This window comes from Bos indicus, chromosome 9 (genome assembly GCF_029378745.1).
Source record: "Bos indicus isolate NIAB-ARS_2022 breed Sahiwal x Tharparkar chromosome 9, NIAB-ARS_B.indTharparkar_mat_pri_1.0, whole genome shotgun sequence".
In the NCBI taxonomy this organism is placed as follows: Eukaryota; Metazoa; Chordata; class Mammalia; order Artiodactyla; family Bovidae; genus Bos; species Bos indicus.
The window spans coordinates 34340530-34358514 of record NC_091768.1 but is presented as its reverse complement, the minus strand read 5'-3'; the positions used below and the strand labels follow the sequence as shown (position 1 = coordinate 34358514).

The following is a 17985-nucleotide window of genomic DNA, read 5'->3' as shown; positions in this document are numbered from 1 at the left end:
CCAGCAACAAAGTTTGATTGCTCAGAGATTTTGTGTAATAAAGTTTTATTAAAGTATAAAAGAGATAGAGAAAGCTTCTGACACAAACATCAGAAGGGGGCAGAGAGTGCCCCCTGCTAGTCTTTAGCAGGATGTTATATAGCTGATAGCAGTCAGCTAATTAAAAAAGGAGATGTCTCAAAACTCATGAATGGCACCAGGCCCCTCACCCACAACATGCATTTTGAGATAACATTGGCACAGTGTGAGTTGTCCTGGACCATAAAAAGATTGACATGAATCTTGAAGAAACGCAGGTGTCCAAGCAAATACAGTCTCATTAACATAGCTTAAGAGAACATTTGGTTGAGTAAAACATACTGGTTTGTCAAAGTCAGTTCTGAGTCATAGGCAAGACCTGACTTGAAGACAGAGTCTAGGATAAATACATAGTTCATTAACATAGCTTAAGATAAACATTTCCATAAGAAAAATGCATTGGTTAGCTCGAGGTTTGAGAAAAGTTAAGTTCTGGTGGAACCAGGTGTTCTCCTTATGTCAACACAGAATTTTTAAAAGAAATCTCTTTTTAAAAGAAACCCCTCTTAAAATTTCTATAGAGAAGGGGGAAATATCTAACACTTGTAGTTTGTTTCCTCCTGCTGCTTAAGAGAGAGAGAAAAAACGTCTAACATTTGCAGCCTATTTCCTCCATTTCAAGACCCTGGCCTTTCTGCCTGTTGCCGTCTCAAAATCTTGCAGCTCTGGTAACTGGGCCACCTTAAGCAGTTTGCTGATTTACTCACCTGTATGTTTGAAATCATGATAATATTGCCTTCAAGGCAACCACTTTAACTTAGCATCTTCCTTTCCCCATCTTTAACACAGTGGTAATAACAACATCTCTAGCAACAAAGGGTTCCTGTGAAGATTAAATGATATACTATATGTAAGCTGGTTTCTCTGGTAAACGAGTTGATCCATATTGAAAATTCAGGAAGTCTTAGTCATCATTGTAAATACTAAGGATTCGAATTGTATTTTATCTGTTTTTACTTGTAGGTGATGATTATGGATGGTGACGACAAATATTTATTGAAATTTAAAGGCTATAATTTTGCACGTCTTTTTGTTGATATTAACTTTCTAAAAAATCTAGATGACTTTGAAACTAGAGATGATGATGTCTTCGTCATTACATACCCCAAATCTGGTAAGTCTGAGTAAGTCTGCCACCTGTTTCATTCTTTACTCTGGTTTGGTAATACATGTGGACAGATGTACTCTTATCCAGACTTTGACAGTAGCCCAGCCAACAATTAGGTAACCATTTAGGATCAGAAGAAGGGTTAAACAAACCTCATGTGTCTATCTTATAAGGTCATTTGAAATGCTTATACTGTCATCTCTGTTAGCACCTATGAAGAAACCAAATAGGAAGCCAATAGCTCACCAGGCTCCTCCGTCCATGGGATTCTCCAGGCAAGAATACTGGAGTGGGTTGCCATTTCCTTCTCCAGGGGATCTTCCCGACCCAGGGATTGAACCCAGGTCTCATGCATTGCAGGCAGACGCTTTAACCTCTGAGCCACCAGGGAAGCCTTCAGGAAGCCAATAGGAGATACTTATTAAATGCTGCCCTTGGTCTGAGAATGAAGAAAATACATTTAAAAGAAAAAAACAAAACAAAACAGGATTTTTATTAGGAGCATATCTCAGCCAGAACTAATTCATGTTTCGTAGTTCTCTAATTGATTTGTACTTCCATATAATAAGAAACCCCAGTAGCTCAGACGGTAGAGAATCTGCTTGCAATGCAGGATACCTGGGTTCAGTCCCTGGGTTGGGAAGATTCCTTGGAGAAAGAAATGGCAACCTACTTCAGTATTCTTGCTTGGAGAATTCCATCAACAGAGGAGCCAGGCAGGCTACAGTCCAGAGGGTCACGAAGAGTTGGACACAGTTGAGCAAATAACACTTTCCATATAAGAAGAAAATAAATTTCTCTAGGACAAATTGTCCTCAACATGAAATTTTTACAACTTGTTTTTTTTATATTGGGCTTCCCTGATGGCTTAGATGGTAATGAATCTGCCTGCAATGTAGGAGACCTGGGTTTGATTCCTGGGGTGGCAAGATCCCCTGGAGAAAGGAATGACTACCCACTCCAGTATTCTTGCCTGGAGAATTCCATAGACAGAGGAGCCTAGTGGGCTACAGTCCATGGGGTCCTAAAGAGTCAGACACAATTTTTCATATCAGGCAATTTTTTATATTACACTGTTTAGAACATAAGATGACTGGGGCCAGTGAAGCAATGTTATATGAAGTGAATAATGGTCTCAAAGACACACTGGAATCTAAGTCAATGGAAATAAAAACATTCCTGATTTTTATGAAAATACTCCAACTCTTCCTTTTACCATCTACTTTGAAATTCATGACCTTGTTTACTTCCCTGAAATAGTAATACATCCCTTTACCCCTGGATTCTCCCACTCTGCACAACTTATTAACACCTCTGATTTGGTGATTATTTTTCCTCCCTTAGTTATCAGTGGCATCTCAGTCTGCCTAATTTTAGTTCAAACACTGAAGTCCATATCTAGTTTTTCCTTTATCCTTAATTTTGCCCAAGTATTTTGTCAAGAAATAATAAGTAAGCAAAAAAAGTGAAAGAGGTCTTGAGCTCTTAATTTGTCTATTCTTTTAAATGACAAAACTTCTATATGCAAGACAGCAAAAGAGACACAAATATAAAGAACAGACTCTTTAACTCTGTGGGAGAAGTCAAGGGTGGGATGACTTGAGAGAATAGCATTGAAACATGTATATTACCATATGTGATATAGATTACCAGTCCAAGTTCAATGCATGAATCAGCACACTCAAATTGGGTGCACTGGGACAACCCTGAGGGATGGGATGGGGAGGGAGCTGGGAGAGGGGACTCAGGATGGGGGACACATGTACACCCATGGCTGACTCATGTCAATGTATGGCAAAACCCACTACAATATTGTAAAGTAATTAGCCTCCAATTAAAATAAATATATTAATTTTTTTTTTTAAAGAAAGGAGACTAAGGAAATGAAAACAGAGTTAGTCAGAGAAAATTTTGGAAACAGACTTTACTTGAAGTAGAGGAAACCGAGCTGAAGGATGAATCTGATTCACTATTATTATGGAATCAGAACCCCCACAGCTCTTCAGAGTGAAAAAGGAAGTAAAACCCTTGATATCATCTCTAATAATTTTAATGTAAAACACAAACAAACAGAAAACTTGGACAAATTCACTGATGTCTTTAAGGTGGTAAAAAGAAAGAAACTGCTTCAGATAGTTTTGAGATGGAGGGCATTATTATTGACATTTATTGTTAAAAATTAATTCAAGGTTGAAAACAAGATATATATTTTTACAGGTACCATTTGGACTCAGCAGATATTAAGCTTGATTTACTATGAGGGACATCGTAACAGAACTGAAATTGTGAACACAGCTGACAGAAGCCCCTTCCTGGAATACAATCTACACAAAATAGACTTTGAGAAGAGACCATCCCCTCGCCTCTTTGCTTCCCACGTCCCGTACTATTTAGCACCAAAAGGTCTCAAGAACAAAAAAGCTAAAGTATGTCGCACAAATAGCTCATGAACCTTTTGAACAAACAAAAATAGTTTCTTTACATAATGTCCTCCCAAACCCACTCATTCACATTCCTTCTAATGTGATTATTATAATCTTTGTGATATTGTTCTTAGTCTCCCAGTCCTGTCCGACTCTTCACAACCCCATGGATTGTAGCCCATCGGGCTCTTCTGTCCATGGGGATTCTTCAGGCAAGAATACTGGAGTGAGTGGGTTGCCATGCTCTCCTCCAGGGGATCTTCCCAACCCAGAGATTGAACCCAGGTCTCCCATGTTGCAGGTAGATTCTTTAGAGTCTAAACCAACAGGGAAGCCCATGACTGCTGGAGAAGCCTATCTCTTCTCCAGGGGACCTTTCTGACCCAGGAATCAAACCAGGGTCTCCTGCACTGCAGGTGGATTCTTTACCACCTGGGCTACCAGGGAAGCCCTGGTACCTCCTATACCCCACCAAATAAAAATATTACTTTACACATTAAAGCTATATATGAAATTTTGCAACAAGCAGTCTTATAGATCTTCACACTTTTTTTGTTCTGGTGAAGTGTTTCCCTAAAAGTGAAAATTTCAGCTTTAGATGACCAAATTTTTAAATGTTGGTAGGTATTATCTATTTGCCTTATAAAATCTATCACTGACACTTCATCAAATAGCATATAAGAATGTTTTTTTCCTTACACACTCACCAAAGAATGAAATTATAAATCTTTGCTAATGCGTTAGGTAAGAACTATCTTATTCTTGAGTAACTGTAGTCCTTTTGGTTTTAGTAAACTTGAGCCCCTTTCTGTTTATTTCCAGGCCTTGAAATATCCTTCATATCCTTTGCCTATCTTTCTTAAAATTTGTCTTTATTTACTGTTTGCTTGAAGCATTTGTATGGGGTAAAAATTGTTCCACTTAACAGTTACCTTTAAAACTTGTTGAATGCATTTAATTTCATGTAACCAACTTAACAATTTTTCCTTCATAGTATCTTGCTATCGAATTTTGTTAATAAACACTTCCCAGCTAGAAAGATTGTGCAAATACTTTCCAGTTTTCCTCTCTGTTTTTATTTTTTACATTTAATTATAAATTATATCAGATATCACAGGTGATTTGAAATATGACTATTGGGTAATAATTGCCAATGGGATTGGCCAATTGATCCAATATGATTTCAGCATTTAGTCTTTCCCTACGGTTTTCAAGTCTACATTTTGATATGCTATTTCCATATTTCCCTCCTCTGACTATTCATTCTGCATTCCCAAAATTAATAGATATATTTAATATGTGCCCATTCTTCACTGTTTTGAATGATGTAACTGATAAAATCCCATGAAGTTTATTCTTTAATATGTTAATTTCCCAATAATATTAAATGCTGATTAACATTAATAAAATAAGATTAAGTCTGAGAAATCATTATCATAGCTCTTTTCCAACATTCCATCCAGCAATATTCTATGGCTCTTTATTTATCAGATATACATTTGTGTCTGGGCTTCCCAGGTGGCTCAGTGGTAGAGAATCTGCCTGTGAAGCAGCAGATGTGGGGTATATACCTGGGATGGGATGGTCCCCTGGAGAAGGAAATGACTAACCTCTCCAGCATTCTTGCCTGGAGAATCCCCATGGACAGAGAAGTCTGGCGGGTCACAGAAGTGCTGGACATGACTCAGCAACTAAACAAAGAGAACATTTGTGTCCACCACAAGTGTTATGATGCTCTTTGTATGCTTCCTACATTTTTTTTTGTGGATTGCCAGATTTTGGTTTAAATCTTACACACGTAATTAATTGGTTTTCATTATTGCCTTCTCTATTTAGCTATTACTGTTATAAAGTAAATGATACTGATCTTGTTACACTATTATATTTGGCTCCACAAATCTCTTCATTTGTTTTATTAATTTTCCCTATATTCTATGAAATACATTTTATTTTAAAATAATAATATATTCTATATTTCTCTGCTTTTCAATATTTGTACTTCTTTCTTTTCTGTTTCAGGACTTAAATATCTATAGAAAAGAAATAGAATACTGAGGTGATGAGAAATATTATGTCCTTGACTGACATTTTTTTGTACACTTTTCTTCATTTTGTTTTTTGTTTTATGTTGCAATGATTTTGAGGTACACAATGCTGAGAAATACTTTTTCCCCCTTTCTCAGTTCTCTTGAAATTTGAATTTTGTTCTTCAGAAAAGTTCTAATCACTTAAAAATCCTTTTTTGGCACCTGAGGTACAACGTTCCCTCTTTCCCACCTTTAAACTAAAGCAAAAAGAAATTGATTAGATATTTACTAATGCTTTATTTCTGAGATAAATCTTACATTTTTATATTATTGTACTTTATTAACATTCTGCTGGAAGAATTTTTTTTTTCAGGAAATTTTATCTGTAATTATTTTTTAAATAGACAGTTTTCTATGATATTGAAAGATATTTGATTTTAATATCATTGTAAGTCAATTTTGTAAGACAAATTTTGAAGCTTTTAAAATTTGTTTAGTTTTTCAAGTATTTTAAAATTACAAATAAGAATATTTTGAAGATTTAATTAAATTCCACTACAATATGTCTCATACTGATAGCTCTATAGTTCTAAAACATTTTCCCTTTTGCAGTTTACTTCATTTAGCTACCTTTCCCTAAATCATTAGTATAATTTTATTTTCAAAGTAAATTATCACCCTTTCATCTATATTTCAAAACTGTTGAAAAAAACTGCAATGTATACGTTCATGAACTGATGAATATTTATCTAATTCTATGATTACATTTTATCATTCATTAGTAACAGTGAAAATTTTTTCATTGTACATTCTTTGTTCTTTTCTTTGTACATTTTTCAGACTATGGGCATTTTCTTATTATATTGTTTTTTTTTGCTGCAAAGAACTAAAATTTTTAAAATAATTAATATTTTCCACTTCACTGATTTCTGCTTTGATTTTAACTTTTTCTCATATTTTGTTTGAATATATTTTTGTCATGTGATATCCAATATTTATTTGTTAAATATTGATATTTTAAAATGATGAATATCCATTTCAGCATTGCTATGGATATAATGTTGTTAGCATCAAAGTAACCTATCTTTTCATTTTTAATTTTCTCATTGGTCCAAATTATTCTGAAGAATTTTTATTTTCAAATAAAATGTTTATAAATATTTATAAAACTAAAATTGTTTTTCAGTGTTGATAATTAATATTAAGGAATAGTAATTATGGAATCAAGTAATGGTATAGTAAGAATTCTAAGTTTTGAAATACATCAAGAAGTTTTATGGCCAATTACATGTAGATCAATTTTTCAATGCATTCCATGACTACCTGAGAAAATAATGTGAATTCTCTGCTTGGGGCACCAGAAATTGAAAGTGTTAGTTATTCAGTTGTGTCCAACTCTTTGTGACCTCATGGACTGTAGTCTGCCAGGCTCCTCTGTTCGTGGAATTCTCTAGGCACGAATACTAGAATGGGTAGCCATTCTTTGTCCAGGGGATCTTCCTGGCCTAGGGATCAAACCCAGGTCTCTTGACTTGCAGGCAGATTCTTTACCATCTGAGCCACCTTGGGACCCTAACACAAACATATAAAATAAATTTTGCTAAATAATATTATAAATTTATTATGTTAACCTTTTATGCTTATGTTTGAAGATAAGTGTGTAAATTTTCATGATTGTAACTAAATTGAAATCTTTCCAGAGTTTCTAGACATTGTGCTATTCACATTTTTCTATTAATGCAGTATACAGATTCCTATTCTGTTGGTCATTAACCAATTTTTTTATTGTCCTATTAAAATATTTGGCTTTAAATTCTGCTTAGCTATATATTATCAATTGTTTTCCCCTTCCCTGAGATTTTGACATGTGCCTTTTCTTGTTCTTTATTTTCAATGTTTTTTTGACTGCTGTATAATTTTATATATTATGTAAGTAATTCTATGAGACCCACACTTTTCCTTCATTGAATACTTACCTTCTTCCATTATTCTATTATTAGAATATACCCTATTACATTACATTCTTGAGCATGTCCCATGGTGCACATCAGCATGAGCTTCCCTAAGCACCCAAGAATAGAATTGCAAAGCCACAAAGTACAAAAATATTCAACTTAATAAAAGGATGCTATTTTTTTCAAAGTTGTTGTAGCATAAACAGTGAAAACTATAAAATATGAGTTTTTATTTTTCTTTTAGTATTTTTTTTCTATCAGATTTCCTGATTTTATCAATTGGGTGATTATAAGATGCTATCTAAAACTGATCTTAATTTCCAGTTATTTAATCAATAATGAAATTAAGCAGGTTTTGAAAACCTTATTGCCCACAGTTATTTCTTATTCAGTGAAATTATTAAAACTTTTGTCAGTTTTTTTATGTTACCTATTTCATAGAGATTTGTATATGTATCTTCTGTTTTATTTTGTTGTTGTTGAGTCTCTAAATCATGTCTGACTTTGTGGGACCCCATGGACTGCTGCATGCCAGGCTTCTCTGTCCTGCACTATCTCTTGGAGGTTACTCAAACTCATATCCATTGAGTCGGTGATGCTGTCCAATCGTCTCATCCTCTGTCGCCTCCTTCTCCTTTTGCCTTCAATCTTTCTCAGTATTAGGGTCTTTTACAATGAGTAGGATCTTTGCATCAGGTGGCCAACGTATTGGAGCTTCAGCTTCAGCATCAGTCCTTCTGATGAATTCCGAGTTGATTTCCTTTAGAATTGATTGGCTTGCTGTCCTTGCAGTCCAGTGGACTCTCAAGGGTCTTCTCCAGCACCACAACTGAAAGGCATCAATTCTTTGATGCTCAGCCTTCTTTATGGTCCAACTCTCGCATCCATACATAACTACTGGGAAAAACACAGCTTTGACTATATGGACCTTTGTCAGCAAAGCAAGCTCTCTGCTTTCTACAGTGTCTAGGTTTGTCATAGCTTTCCTTCCAAGGAGTAAGCATCTTTTAATTTCATAGCTGCTGTTGCAGTCTGCAGTTGCTGTCTGCAGTGATTCTGGAGGCCAAGAAAATAAAATGTAGCACTGTTTCCACTTATTCTCCTCTATTTGCTGTGAAGTGAGGGGACAAGATGTCATGATTTTAGTTTTTGAATGTTGAGTTTTAAGCTAGCATTTTCACTCTCCTCTTTCACCCTCATCAAGAAGTCTCTTCAGTTCCTCTGCTTTCTGCCATTAGAGTGGTATCATCTGCATATTTGAGGTTGTTGATATTTCTCCTAGCAATCTTGATTTCAGTTTGTGATTCATCCAGCCTAGCATTTTGTATGATGAACTCTGCATAGAGGACTTCCCAGGTGGTGCTAGTGATAAAGCACCTGCATGTCAATGCAGGAGATGTAAGGGATGTGGATTCGATCCCCGAGTTAGGAGGATCCCCTGGAGGAGGGCTTACAACCCACTTCAATATTCTTGTCTGGAGAATCCCATGAACAGAGGAGTCTGGTGGGCTACAGTCCATGGGTTGCAGTGAGACAGACACGACTGAAACGACTTAGCACACAGGCACTCTGCATAGAGGTTAGATAAGCAGGGTGACAACCCACAGCCTTGATGTACTCCTTTTCAATTTTGAGCAATCCATTGTTCCATGTTTGGTTCTCTGCCTTTTCTAAATCCAGCTTGTACATCTGGAAGTTCTTGGTTCACATACTGCTGAAGCCTAATCGCATGATTTTGAGCATTACCTTGGTGGCATGTGAAATGAATGCAATTGTATGGTAGTTTGAACATAATTCTAGATACTAATCTATTATTGATATCTGTGCTGCCCTTGGAGAAGGAAATGGCATCCCACTCCAGTACTCTTGCCTGGAAAATCCCATGGATGGAGGAGCCTGGTAGGCTATAGTCCATGGGGTCACGAAGAGTTGGACACGACTGAGTGACTTCACTTTCACTTTTCACTTTCCTGCATTGGAGAAGGAAATGGCAACCCACTCCAGTGTTCTTGCCTGGAGAATCCCAGGGACGGGGGAGCCTGGTGGGCTGCCATCTATGGGGTCGCAGAGTCGGACACAACTGAAGCGACTTAGCAGCAGCAGCAGTGCTGCACTTACATTTTCTTGCTTTTTGTAAAGTTTGGTACATTTTGATGAACAGCATTCTTATTTTAATGGAGTCTGATTAATCCATTTTTATGTATTTCTATATGGGAAATATTTTCCTGTTTGAAAAATAGTTTCTTTACACAAGGTCAGTAATACTTTTTTTATCTTTTTAGATTCTAAAAATTTGCTTTCAAAGTTAAATCCTTTATCCTTTTGTAAATATGTTTCTACACATTGTGTGAAGTAGAAATTCATTTTTTAAATATGGATTATTATTTACCCAACATCATCTGTTAAGTAGATTTTCCTTTTCTCACTGATCTCTAATGCTACCTTGTCTGTATGTCAAATATCACTTAATGTTCACAGAGGGTAAATGGAATATCTTTTATGGAAGGTAATTTGCAAACTTAATCAACCTTACAATAAATAATTTCAGTTTTAGAAATTAGCCCTTTATGCTCACACAAGTGAAAATTCATAAGAATAAAGTTTTTATTGCAATGATCCTTTTGATAGAAAAAACTTTGGGAACAAGTTAGTGTCTGTCAGTAGTAGCCTGGATAAAATAAATTACTTTGGATTCATATAATGAAATACTAAGTAGGTATTAAAAACTCTGTAAAGATAATCCAGAATTGTTCAAATTGTTCATTTTCTCCTCTGCAGGTAATTTATGTCAGCAGAAACCCCAAGGATGTTTTGATCTCATATTTTCATTTTTCTAATATGTTGGTTACATTTGAAGCTTCAAATAACATAGGAGAGTTCATGGAAAAATTTCTAGATGGAAAAGGTAACTATGAATTTATTTATCAAGCAACATGTTTATGAAGCCACTTTGTCATGTAGCCAAATTCTCAAACCAAGGGAACATACTTAGCGAGAAGAGAAGGCTAATCATAATATGCTCAATACACACAAGTGGTTGGTATTGGCTATCTACTCACCATCCTATAGCTCGCTCTCTCTCTCTTTTTTTTTTATAACTAGGACCACCTATATGAGAATTGTCAAGGCTGCACAGTGTATAAAAGAAACTTTGACCAGGGAATAATTGAATCAGAAGAGATCTAGATCCAAAGCTCATTCCAGAGTAGCTAATGTAGGTGTCATTTTATGCTCTGTCATGGTCCTGGGGTAGACCTTATTTGGCAGCTGTGGGATTCTCATTCCAGCACTGAAAAAGATAGACTGATGCAAGTGATTCCTGGAATGTGGGATCTGGGCTTTCTCACACTTAGAAGTTTATATTCATGTGCTGGTAAATGAAGTTATTATACACAATCTTTAAATAGACAATAATAGGAGAAATAAAGATGTATGTTTTCAGGTGAAGGAAGCAGAAGAAGGAAGGGAGTGATCCTAACAAAATCTTAGTTCTTAACTAATGTTAGTTCTTACCTAAGAATTTAGTTCTTCAGGATTCTTTTCTCTGCATTGCTGCTTTCCTACAAACAGAATAACTTGCAAAAGCAGTTTTCTATTAAAATGGTGCAATTGTTTCCCACAACTCTACTTTTTAAAAGATAGCATAGATGTCCAGTGGTTTGGAGCTTGGTTTGCCTTTTGAGGATTCTTGAACAGAAAACACAGACTATAGCTTGTTATGTAATAAGTGTGACATCTTTACCTGCTAACTTATTAATTTTCCCACAGTGGTAGGAAGCCTTTGGTTTTGTCACGAGAGTGTATGTTCCTCGGTTCTTTGTCTCATCACAACAAAGATTTGGAGCAACGGACATTAAAGCCCTCGGTGCGTCACAGCTCTCAGGTCTTGGACAAACCGTGCTACAGCTCTTAGGCAAATCAGTGTTACAGCTCTATTTTATTTATAAGATAGGAGGAGAATCTAAGACCCGAAGAGAAGAGAGTGGAGAAGTGCGTGGGGAGGGAGAAAGAGAGAGAGAGAAAGAGAGAGAGAGAGAGAGCGCGCATGCACGCGGGAGAGAGGGTCCGAGAGAAAGCGCTTTGGCTCCTCCTTTTATATGTTTTTTTCCTCCACCTGGGCCTGCCCTATGCAAATTGGGCATAGCCAGGAGTGCTGTTTGTTCTGTTTGTTCTACCTGAAGTCTTCACTCTGGTCCTCGGACCTTCCTTGTCTTTTAGCCACCGCCATTTTGGACTCCTTTTCCCGATTCTACCTACCTAACAGTTTGATCACATGAGAGGCTGGTATGAGCACAGACATGACTTCAATATCCTGTTCATGGTGTATGAAGAGATGAAGAAGGTAAGAAAAGAAAGTTATTTTTAAATTCTTTATTGGAAATTCTTACGGTTTCAATAAACCACATTCTCCACTTATCTTTGTATGGCTGACTTTAAAAAGGCACTATGTAAAAGCTGTGATGACTAGACTGAACATCGACATTGTAGGAATCAGCGAACTGAAATGGACTGGAATGGGTGAATTTAACTCAAATGACCATTATATCTACTACTGTGGGCAGGAATCCCTTAGGAGAAATGGAGTAGCATCATAGTCAATAAAAGAGTCCGAAATGCACAACTTGGCTGTAATCTGAAAAACGACAGAATGATCTGTGTTCATTTCCAAGGCAAACCACTCAATATCACGGTAATCCAAGTCTATATCGTGACCAGTAATGCTGAAGAAGCTGAAGTTGAACAGTTCTATGAAGACCTACAGGACCTTCTAGAACTAACACTCCCCGCCCCACCAAAAAAACATCTTTTGCATTATAGAGGACTGGAATGCAAAAGTAGGAAGTCAAGAAACACCTGGAGTAACAGGAAAATTTGGCCTTGGAGTACAGAATGAAGCAGGACAAAGGTTAATAGAGTTCTGCCAAGAGAACACACTGGTCATAGCAAACACCCTCTTCCATCAACACAAGAGAAGACTCTAACATGGACATTACCAGATGGTCAACACCAAAATCAGATCGATTATATTCTTTGCAGCCAAAGATGGAGAAGCTCTATACAGTCAGCAAAAACAAGACCAGGAGCTGACTGTGGCTCAGATAATTAACTCCTTATTGCCAGATTCAGACTGAAATTGAACAAAGTGGAGAAAACCACTAGACTGTTCAGGTATGACCTAGATCAAATCCCTTATGACTATACAGTAGAAGTGAGAAATAGATTTAAAGGACTAGACCTGATAGACAGAGTGCCTGATGAACTATGGATGGAGGTTTGTGACATTGTACAGAGACAGGAATCAAGACCATTCCCAAGAAAAAGAAATGGAAAAAAGCTAACGGGCTGTCTGAGAAGACCTTACAAATAGCTGTGAAAAGAAGGGAAGTGAAAAGCAAAGGAGAAAGAGAGAGATATAAGCATTTAAATGCAGAGTTCCAAAGAATAACAAGGAGAGATAAGAAAGCCTTCCTCAGCGATCAATACAAAGAAATAGAGGGAAACAATACAATGGGAAAGACTAAAGATCTCTTCAAGAAAATTACAGATACCAAGGGAACATTTCATGCAAAGATGGGCTCAACAAGGGATGGAAATGGTATGGACCTGACAGAAGCAGAAGATATTAAGAAGAGATGGCAAGAATACACAGAAGAACTGTACAAAAAAGATCTTCACGACCCAGATAATCACGATGGTGTGATCACTCACCTAGAGCCAGATCCTGGAATGTGAAGTCAAGTGGCCCTTATGAAGCATCACTACAAACAAAGCAGGTGGAGGTGATGGAATTCCAGTTGAGCTATTTCAAATCCTAAAAGATGATGCTGTGAACGTGCTGCACTCAATATGCCAGCAAATTTGGAAAATTCGGCAGTGGCCACAGGACTGGAAAAGGTCAGTTTGCATTCCAACCCCAAAGAAAGGCAATACCAAAGAATGCTCAAACTACCGCACAATTGCACTCATCTCACACGCTAGTAAAGTGATGCTTAATATTTTCCAAGCCCGACTTCAGCAATACGTGAACTGTGAATTTCCAGATGTTCAAGCTGGTTTTAGAAAAGGCAGAGGAACCAGAGATCAAATTGCCAACATCCGCTGGATCATTGAAAAAGCAAGAGAGTTCCAGAAACACATCTATTTCTGCTTTATTGACTATGCCAAAGCCTTTGACTGTGTGGATCACAATAAACTGTGGAAAATTCTGAAAGAGATGGAAATACCAGACCACCTGACCTGCCTCTTAAGAAACCTGTATGCAGGTCAGGAAGCAACAGTTAGAACTGGACGTGAAACAACAGACTGGTTCCCACTTGGGAATGGAGTACGTCAAGGCTGTATATTGTCACTCTGCTTATTTAACTTATATGCAGAGTACATCATGCAAAATGCTGGACTGGAAGAAGCACAAGCTGGAATCAAGATTGCCGGGAGAAATATCAATAACCTCAGATATGCAGATGACACCACCCTTAAGGCAGAAAGTGTAAAAGAACTAAAGAGACTCTTGATGAAAGTGAAAGAGGAGTGAAAAAGTTGGGTTAAAGCTCAATATTCAAAAAACCAAGATCATGGCATCTGGTTCCAACACTTCATGACAAATAGATGGGGAAACAGTGGAAACAGTGACAGATTTTATTTTTCTGGGCTCCAAAATCACTGCAGATGGTGACTGAAGCCATGAAATTAAAAGATGCTTACTCCTTGGAAGGAAAGTTATGATGAACCTAGATAGCATGTTAAAAAGCAGAGACATTACTTTGCCAACAAAGGTTCGTCTAGTCAAGGCTATGGTTTTTCCTGTGGTCATGTATGGATGTGAGAGTTGGACTGTGAAGAAAGCTGAGCACTGAAGAATTGATGCTTTTGACCTGTAGTGTTGGAGAAGACTCTTGAAAGTCCCTTGGACTGCAAGGAGATCCAACCAGTCCATTCTAAAGGAGATCGGTCCTGGGTGTTCTTTGGAAGGACTGATGTTGAAGCTGAAACTCCAGTACTTTGGCTACCTGATTCGAATAGCTGACTCATTTAAAAGACCCTGATGTTGGGAAAGATTGAAGGCAGGAGGAGAAGGGGATGACAGAGGATGAGATTGTTGGATGGCATCACCGACTCAATGGACATGGGTTTGTGTGGACTCTGGGAGTTGGTGATGGACAGGGAGGCCTGACACGCTGTGGTTTATGAGGTCAAAAAGAGTTGGACACGACTGAGCGACTGAACTGAACTGAAAAGCTGTGAATTATGTTTTATTTGGGGCAAAATGAGTGCTGCAGCCCAGGAGACAGCACCTCAGATAGCTCTGAGATTATGCTCCAAAGATGCAGGTGGGAAGTCAGTATATATGTGATTTTGGTGAAGGAGGACACATGCAATCGAGCACATGTTTTCCCAGAAGGTTTCTTCTAGTCTTGTAAGCTTTTTCTATCCACGGGAACAGTTGTTGTCATGCAGGATTTTAGTGCTTTTCTAGATATGAGAAGAAACAAGAACTGGGCTCATAAAATCAGCTCCTGACAATATCTCACTATCTGAAGACCTATCCTGCCAGTTTTCCCCTGAGCACAGAATGCCTCATTTCTGCTCTCCAGCTGAACTCCTTTCAGGGGGTGTTGAAGGTCAGCAGCTGCAACAGCACATGATTTAATCCTTGTAGAAGTAGATGGCAAGTGCCAATTTGTAGTTGACAGTATCTAAATACTTTTCGGAGAAGGCAATGGCACCCCACTCCAGTACTCTTGCCTGGAAAATCCCATGGATGGAGGAGCCTGGTAGGCTGCAGTCCATGGGGTCGCTGAGAGTCAGACATGACTGAGCGACTTCACTTTCACTTTTCACTTCCATGCATTGGAGAAGGAAATGGCAACCCACTCCAGTGTTCTTGCCTGGAGAATCCCAGGGACGGGGGAGCCTGGTGGGCTGCCGTCTATGGGGTCCCACAGAATCTGACACCACTGAAGTGACTTAGCAGCAACAGCAACTACTTTTCAGGGTTATTTTTTTCTTGGAGGGGAGGGGTTTAATTTTCTGCAGGTCATTTATTACTGGTCTTCAGTGCTCTCTTCTCACTGTACCCACTCATCATTTTTGATTCCTCTTCATATAACCATCTGTCACAATAAAGGCATGTTCAACTGTGTAGAGCACTCACATTTTAAAATAGAGAGAGAGCACTAGGCACCACGGAGGTGAAGAGCTACTAAACTATGGCTAATTAATTGAGGTGAATGTGTGCTCTGTGATGGAAGCTCTTCCTGTGTGTGTGTGTGTGTGTGTTTTTTACAGAAACTGTTGAAACCAGCTTTCCTGCATAATCTCATAATGTTTATTCTTTGTCATTTAATTAAAGCTGTCTTAAAATATTGCTAAACCCAACAGAACTCTTTTAAGTTCACTATTTTGTAATCTGTGATTGATATGTTCATTCACTAAGACATCATTTCTTCACTCATTTCATCAAAAATTATTGAATGCCTAATATGTGACAGACAGTAAATTATGAGAAAATGAAAAGTGAACCTTTATTCACACAGCTTATCATCTAACAGGAAAGACAGGTATTCCCAAACAAATATAAATAATTAAAAACTATGATAAGTAATATTCAGAAAAACCGCAGATTTCATATAAGTATAGAGAAGAAGAGGATCTGGTGTCATCAAAGGTGCTAGGCAGTGTTTTCTGAAAAAAAGTAACCTGAAAACTGCAAGCTAATAAATTGGTTCAGTTCCGTTGCTCAATTGTGTCTGACTCTTTGCCACCCAATGAATCGCAGCATGCCAGGCCTCCCTGTCCATCACCAACTCCCAGAGTTCACTCAAACTCATGTCCATCGAGTTGGTGATGTCATCTAGCCATCACATCCTCTGTCATCCCCTTCTCCTCCTGCCCCCAATCCCTCCCAGCATCAGAGTCTTTTCCAATGAGTCAACAGTTCACATGATGTGGCCAAAGTATTGGAGTTTCAACTTCAACATGAGTCCTTCCAATGAACACCCAGGACTGATCTCCTTTAGAATGGACTAATTGGATCTCCTTGCAGTCCAAGCGACTTTCAAGAGTCTTCTCCAACACTACAGGTCAAAAGCATCAATTCTTCAGCGCTCAGCTTTCTTCACAGTCCAGCTCTCACATCCATACATGACCCCAGGAAAAACCATAGCCTTGACTAGACGGACCTTTGTTGAAAAAGAAATGTCTCTGCTTTTAACTATGCTAACTAGGTTCGTCATAACTTTTCTTCCAAGGAGTAAGCATCTTTTAATTTCATGGCTGCAATCACCATCCGCAGTGATTTTGGAGCCCCCAAAAATAAAGTCTGACGTATTTCCACTGTTTCCCCATCTATTTGTCGTGAAGTGTTGGAACCAGATGCCATGATCTTGGTTTTTTGAATGCTGAGCTTTAACCCAACTTTTTCACTCTCCTCTTTCACTTTCATCAAGAGGCTTTTGAGTTCCTCTTCACTTTCTGCCATAAGGGTGGTGTCATCTGCATATCTGAGGTTATTGATATTTCTCCCGGCAATCTTGATTCCAGCTTGTGCTTCCTCCAGCCCAGCATTTTGCATGATGTACTCTGCATATAAGTTAAATAAGCAGAGTGACAATATACAGCCTTGATGTACTCCTTTTCCTATTTGGAATCAGTCTGTTGTTCCATGTCCAGTTCTAACTGCTGCTTCCTGACCCTCATACAAATTTCTCAAGAGGCAGATCAGGTGGTCTGGTATTCCCATCTCTTTCAGTATTTTCCACAGTTTATTGTGATCCACATAGTCAAAGGCTTTGGCATAGTCAATAAAGCAGAAATAGATGTGTTTCTGGAACTCTCTTGCTTTTTTGATGATCCAGCGAATGTTGGCAATTTGATCTCTGGTTCCTCTGCCTTTTCTAAAACCAGCTTGAACATCTGAAAGTTCACAGTTCACGTATTGCTGAAGCCTGGCTTGGAGAATTTTGAGCATCACTTTACTAGCGTGTGAGATGAGTGCAATTGTGTGGTAGTTTGAGCATTCTTTGGCATTACCTTTCTTTTGGATTGGAATGCAAACTGACCTTTTCCAGTCCTGTGGCCACTGCTGAGTTTTCCAAATTTGCTGGCATACTGAGTGCAGCACTTTCACAGCATCATCTTTCAGGATTTGAAATAGCTCAACTGAATTCCATCACCTCCACTAGCTTTGTTCATAGTGATGCTTTCTAAGGCCCACTTGACTTCACATTCCAGAATGTCTGGCTGTAGGTGAGTGATCACACCATTGTGATCATCTGGGTCGTGAAGATCTTTTTTGTACAGTTCGTCTGTGTATTCTTGCCACCTCTTCTTAATATCTTCTGCTTCTATTAGGTCCATACCATTTCTGTCCTTTATCGAGCCCATCTTTGCATGAA

At 38.0% G+C, this 17985-nt stretch overlaps 1 protein-coding gene across 1 annotated transcript in view; it reads left to right on the top strand.

The window, feature by feature from the left end:
* Positions 1-1050: 1050 nt before the first annotated feature.
* LOC109563499 (amine sulfotransferase-like) overlaps positions 1051-17985 on the top strand; it is a 28523-nt gene continuing 11588 nt past the window's right edge. Inside the window, exons 1-5 of the mRNA XM_019966900.2 lie at positions 1051-1192; positions 3404-3612; positions 10370-10496; positions 11360-11391; positions 11856-11933. Coding sequence (XP_019822459.2) covers positions 1051-1192; positions 3404-3612; positions 10370-10496; positions 11360-11391; positions 11856-11933 — 588 coding nt within the window. The remainder of the gene's footprint in view (positions 1193-3403; positions 3613-10369; positions 10497-11359; positions 11392-11855; positions 11934-17985) is intronic.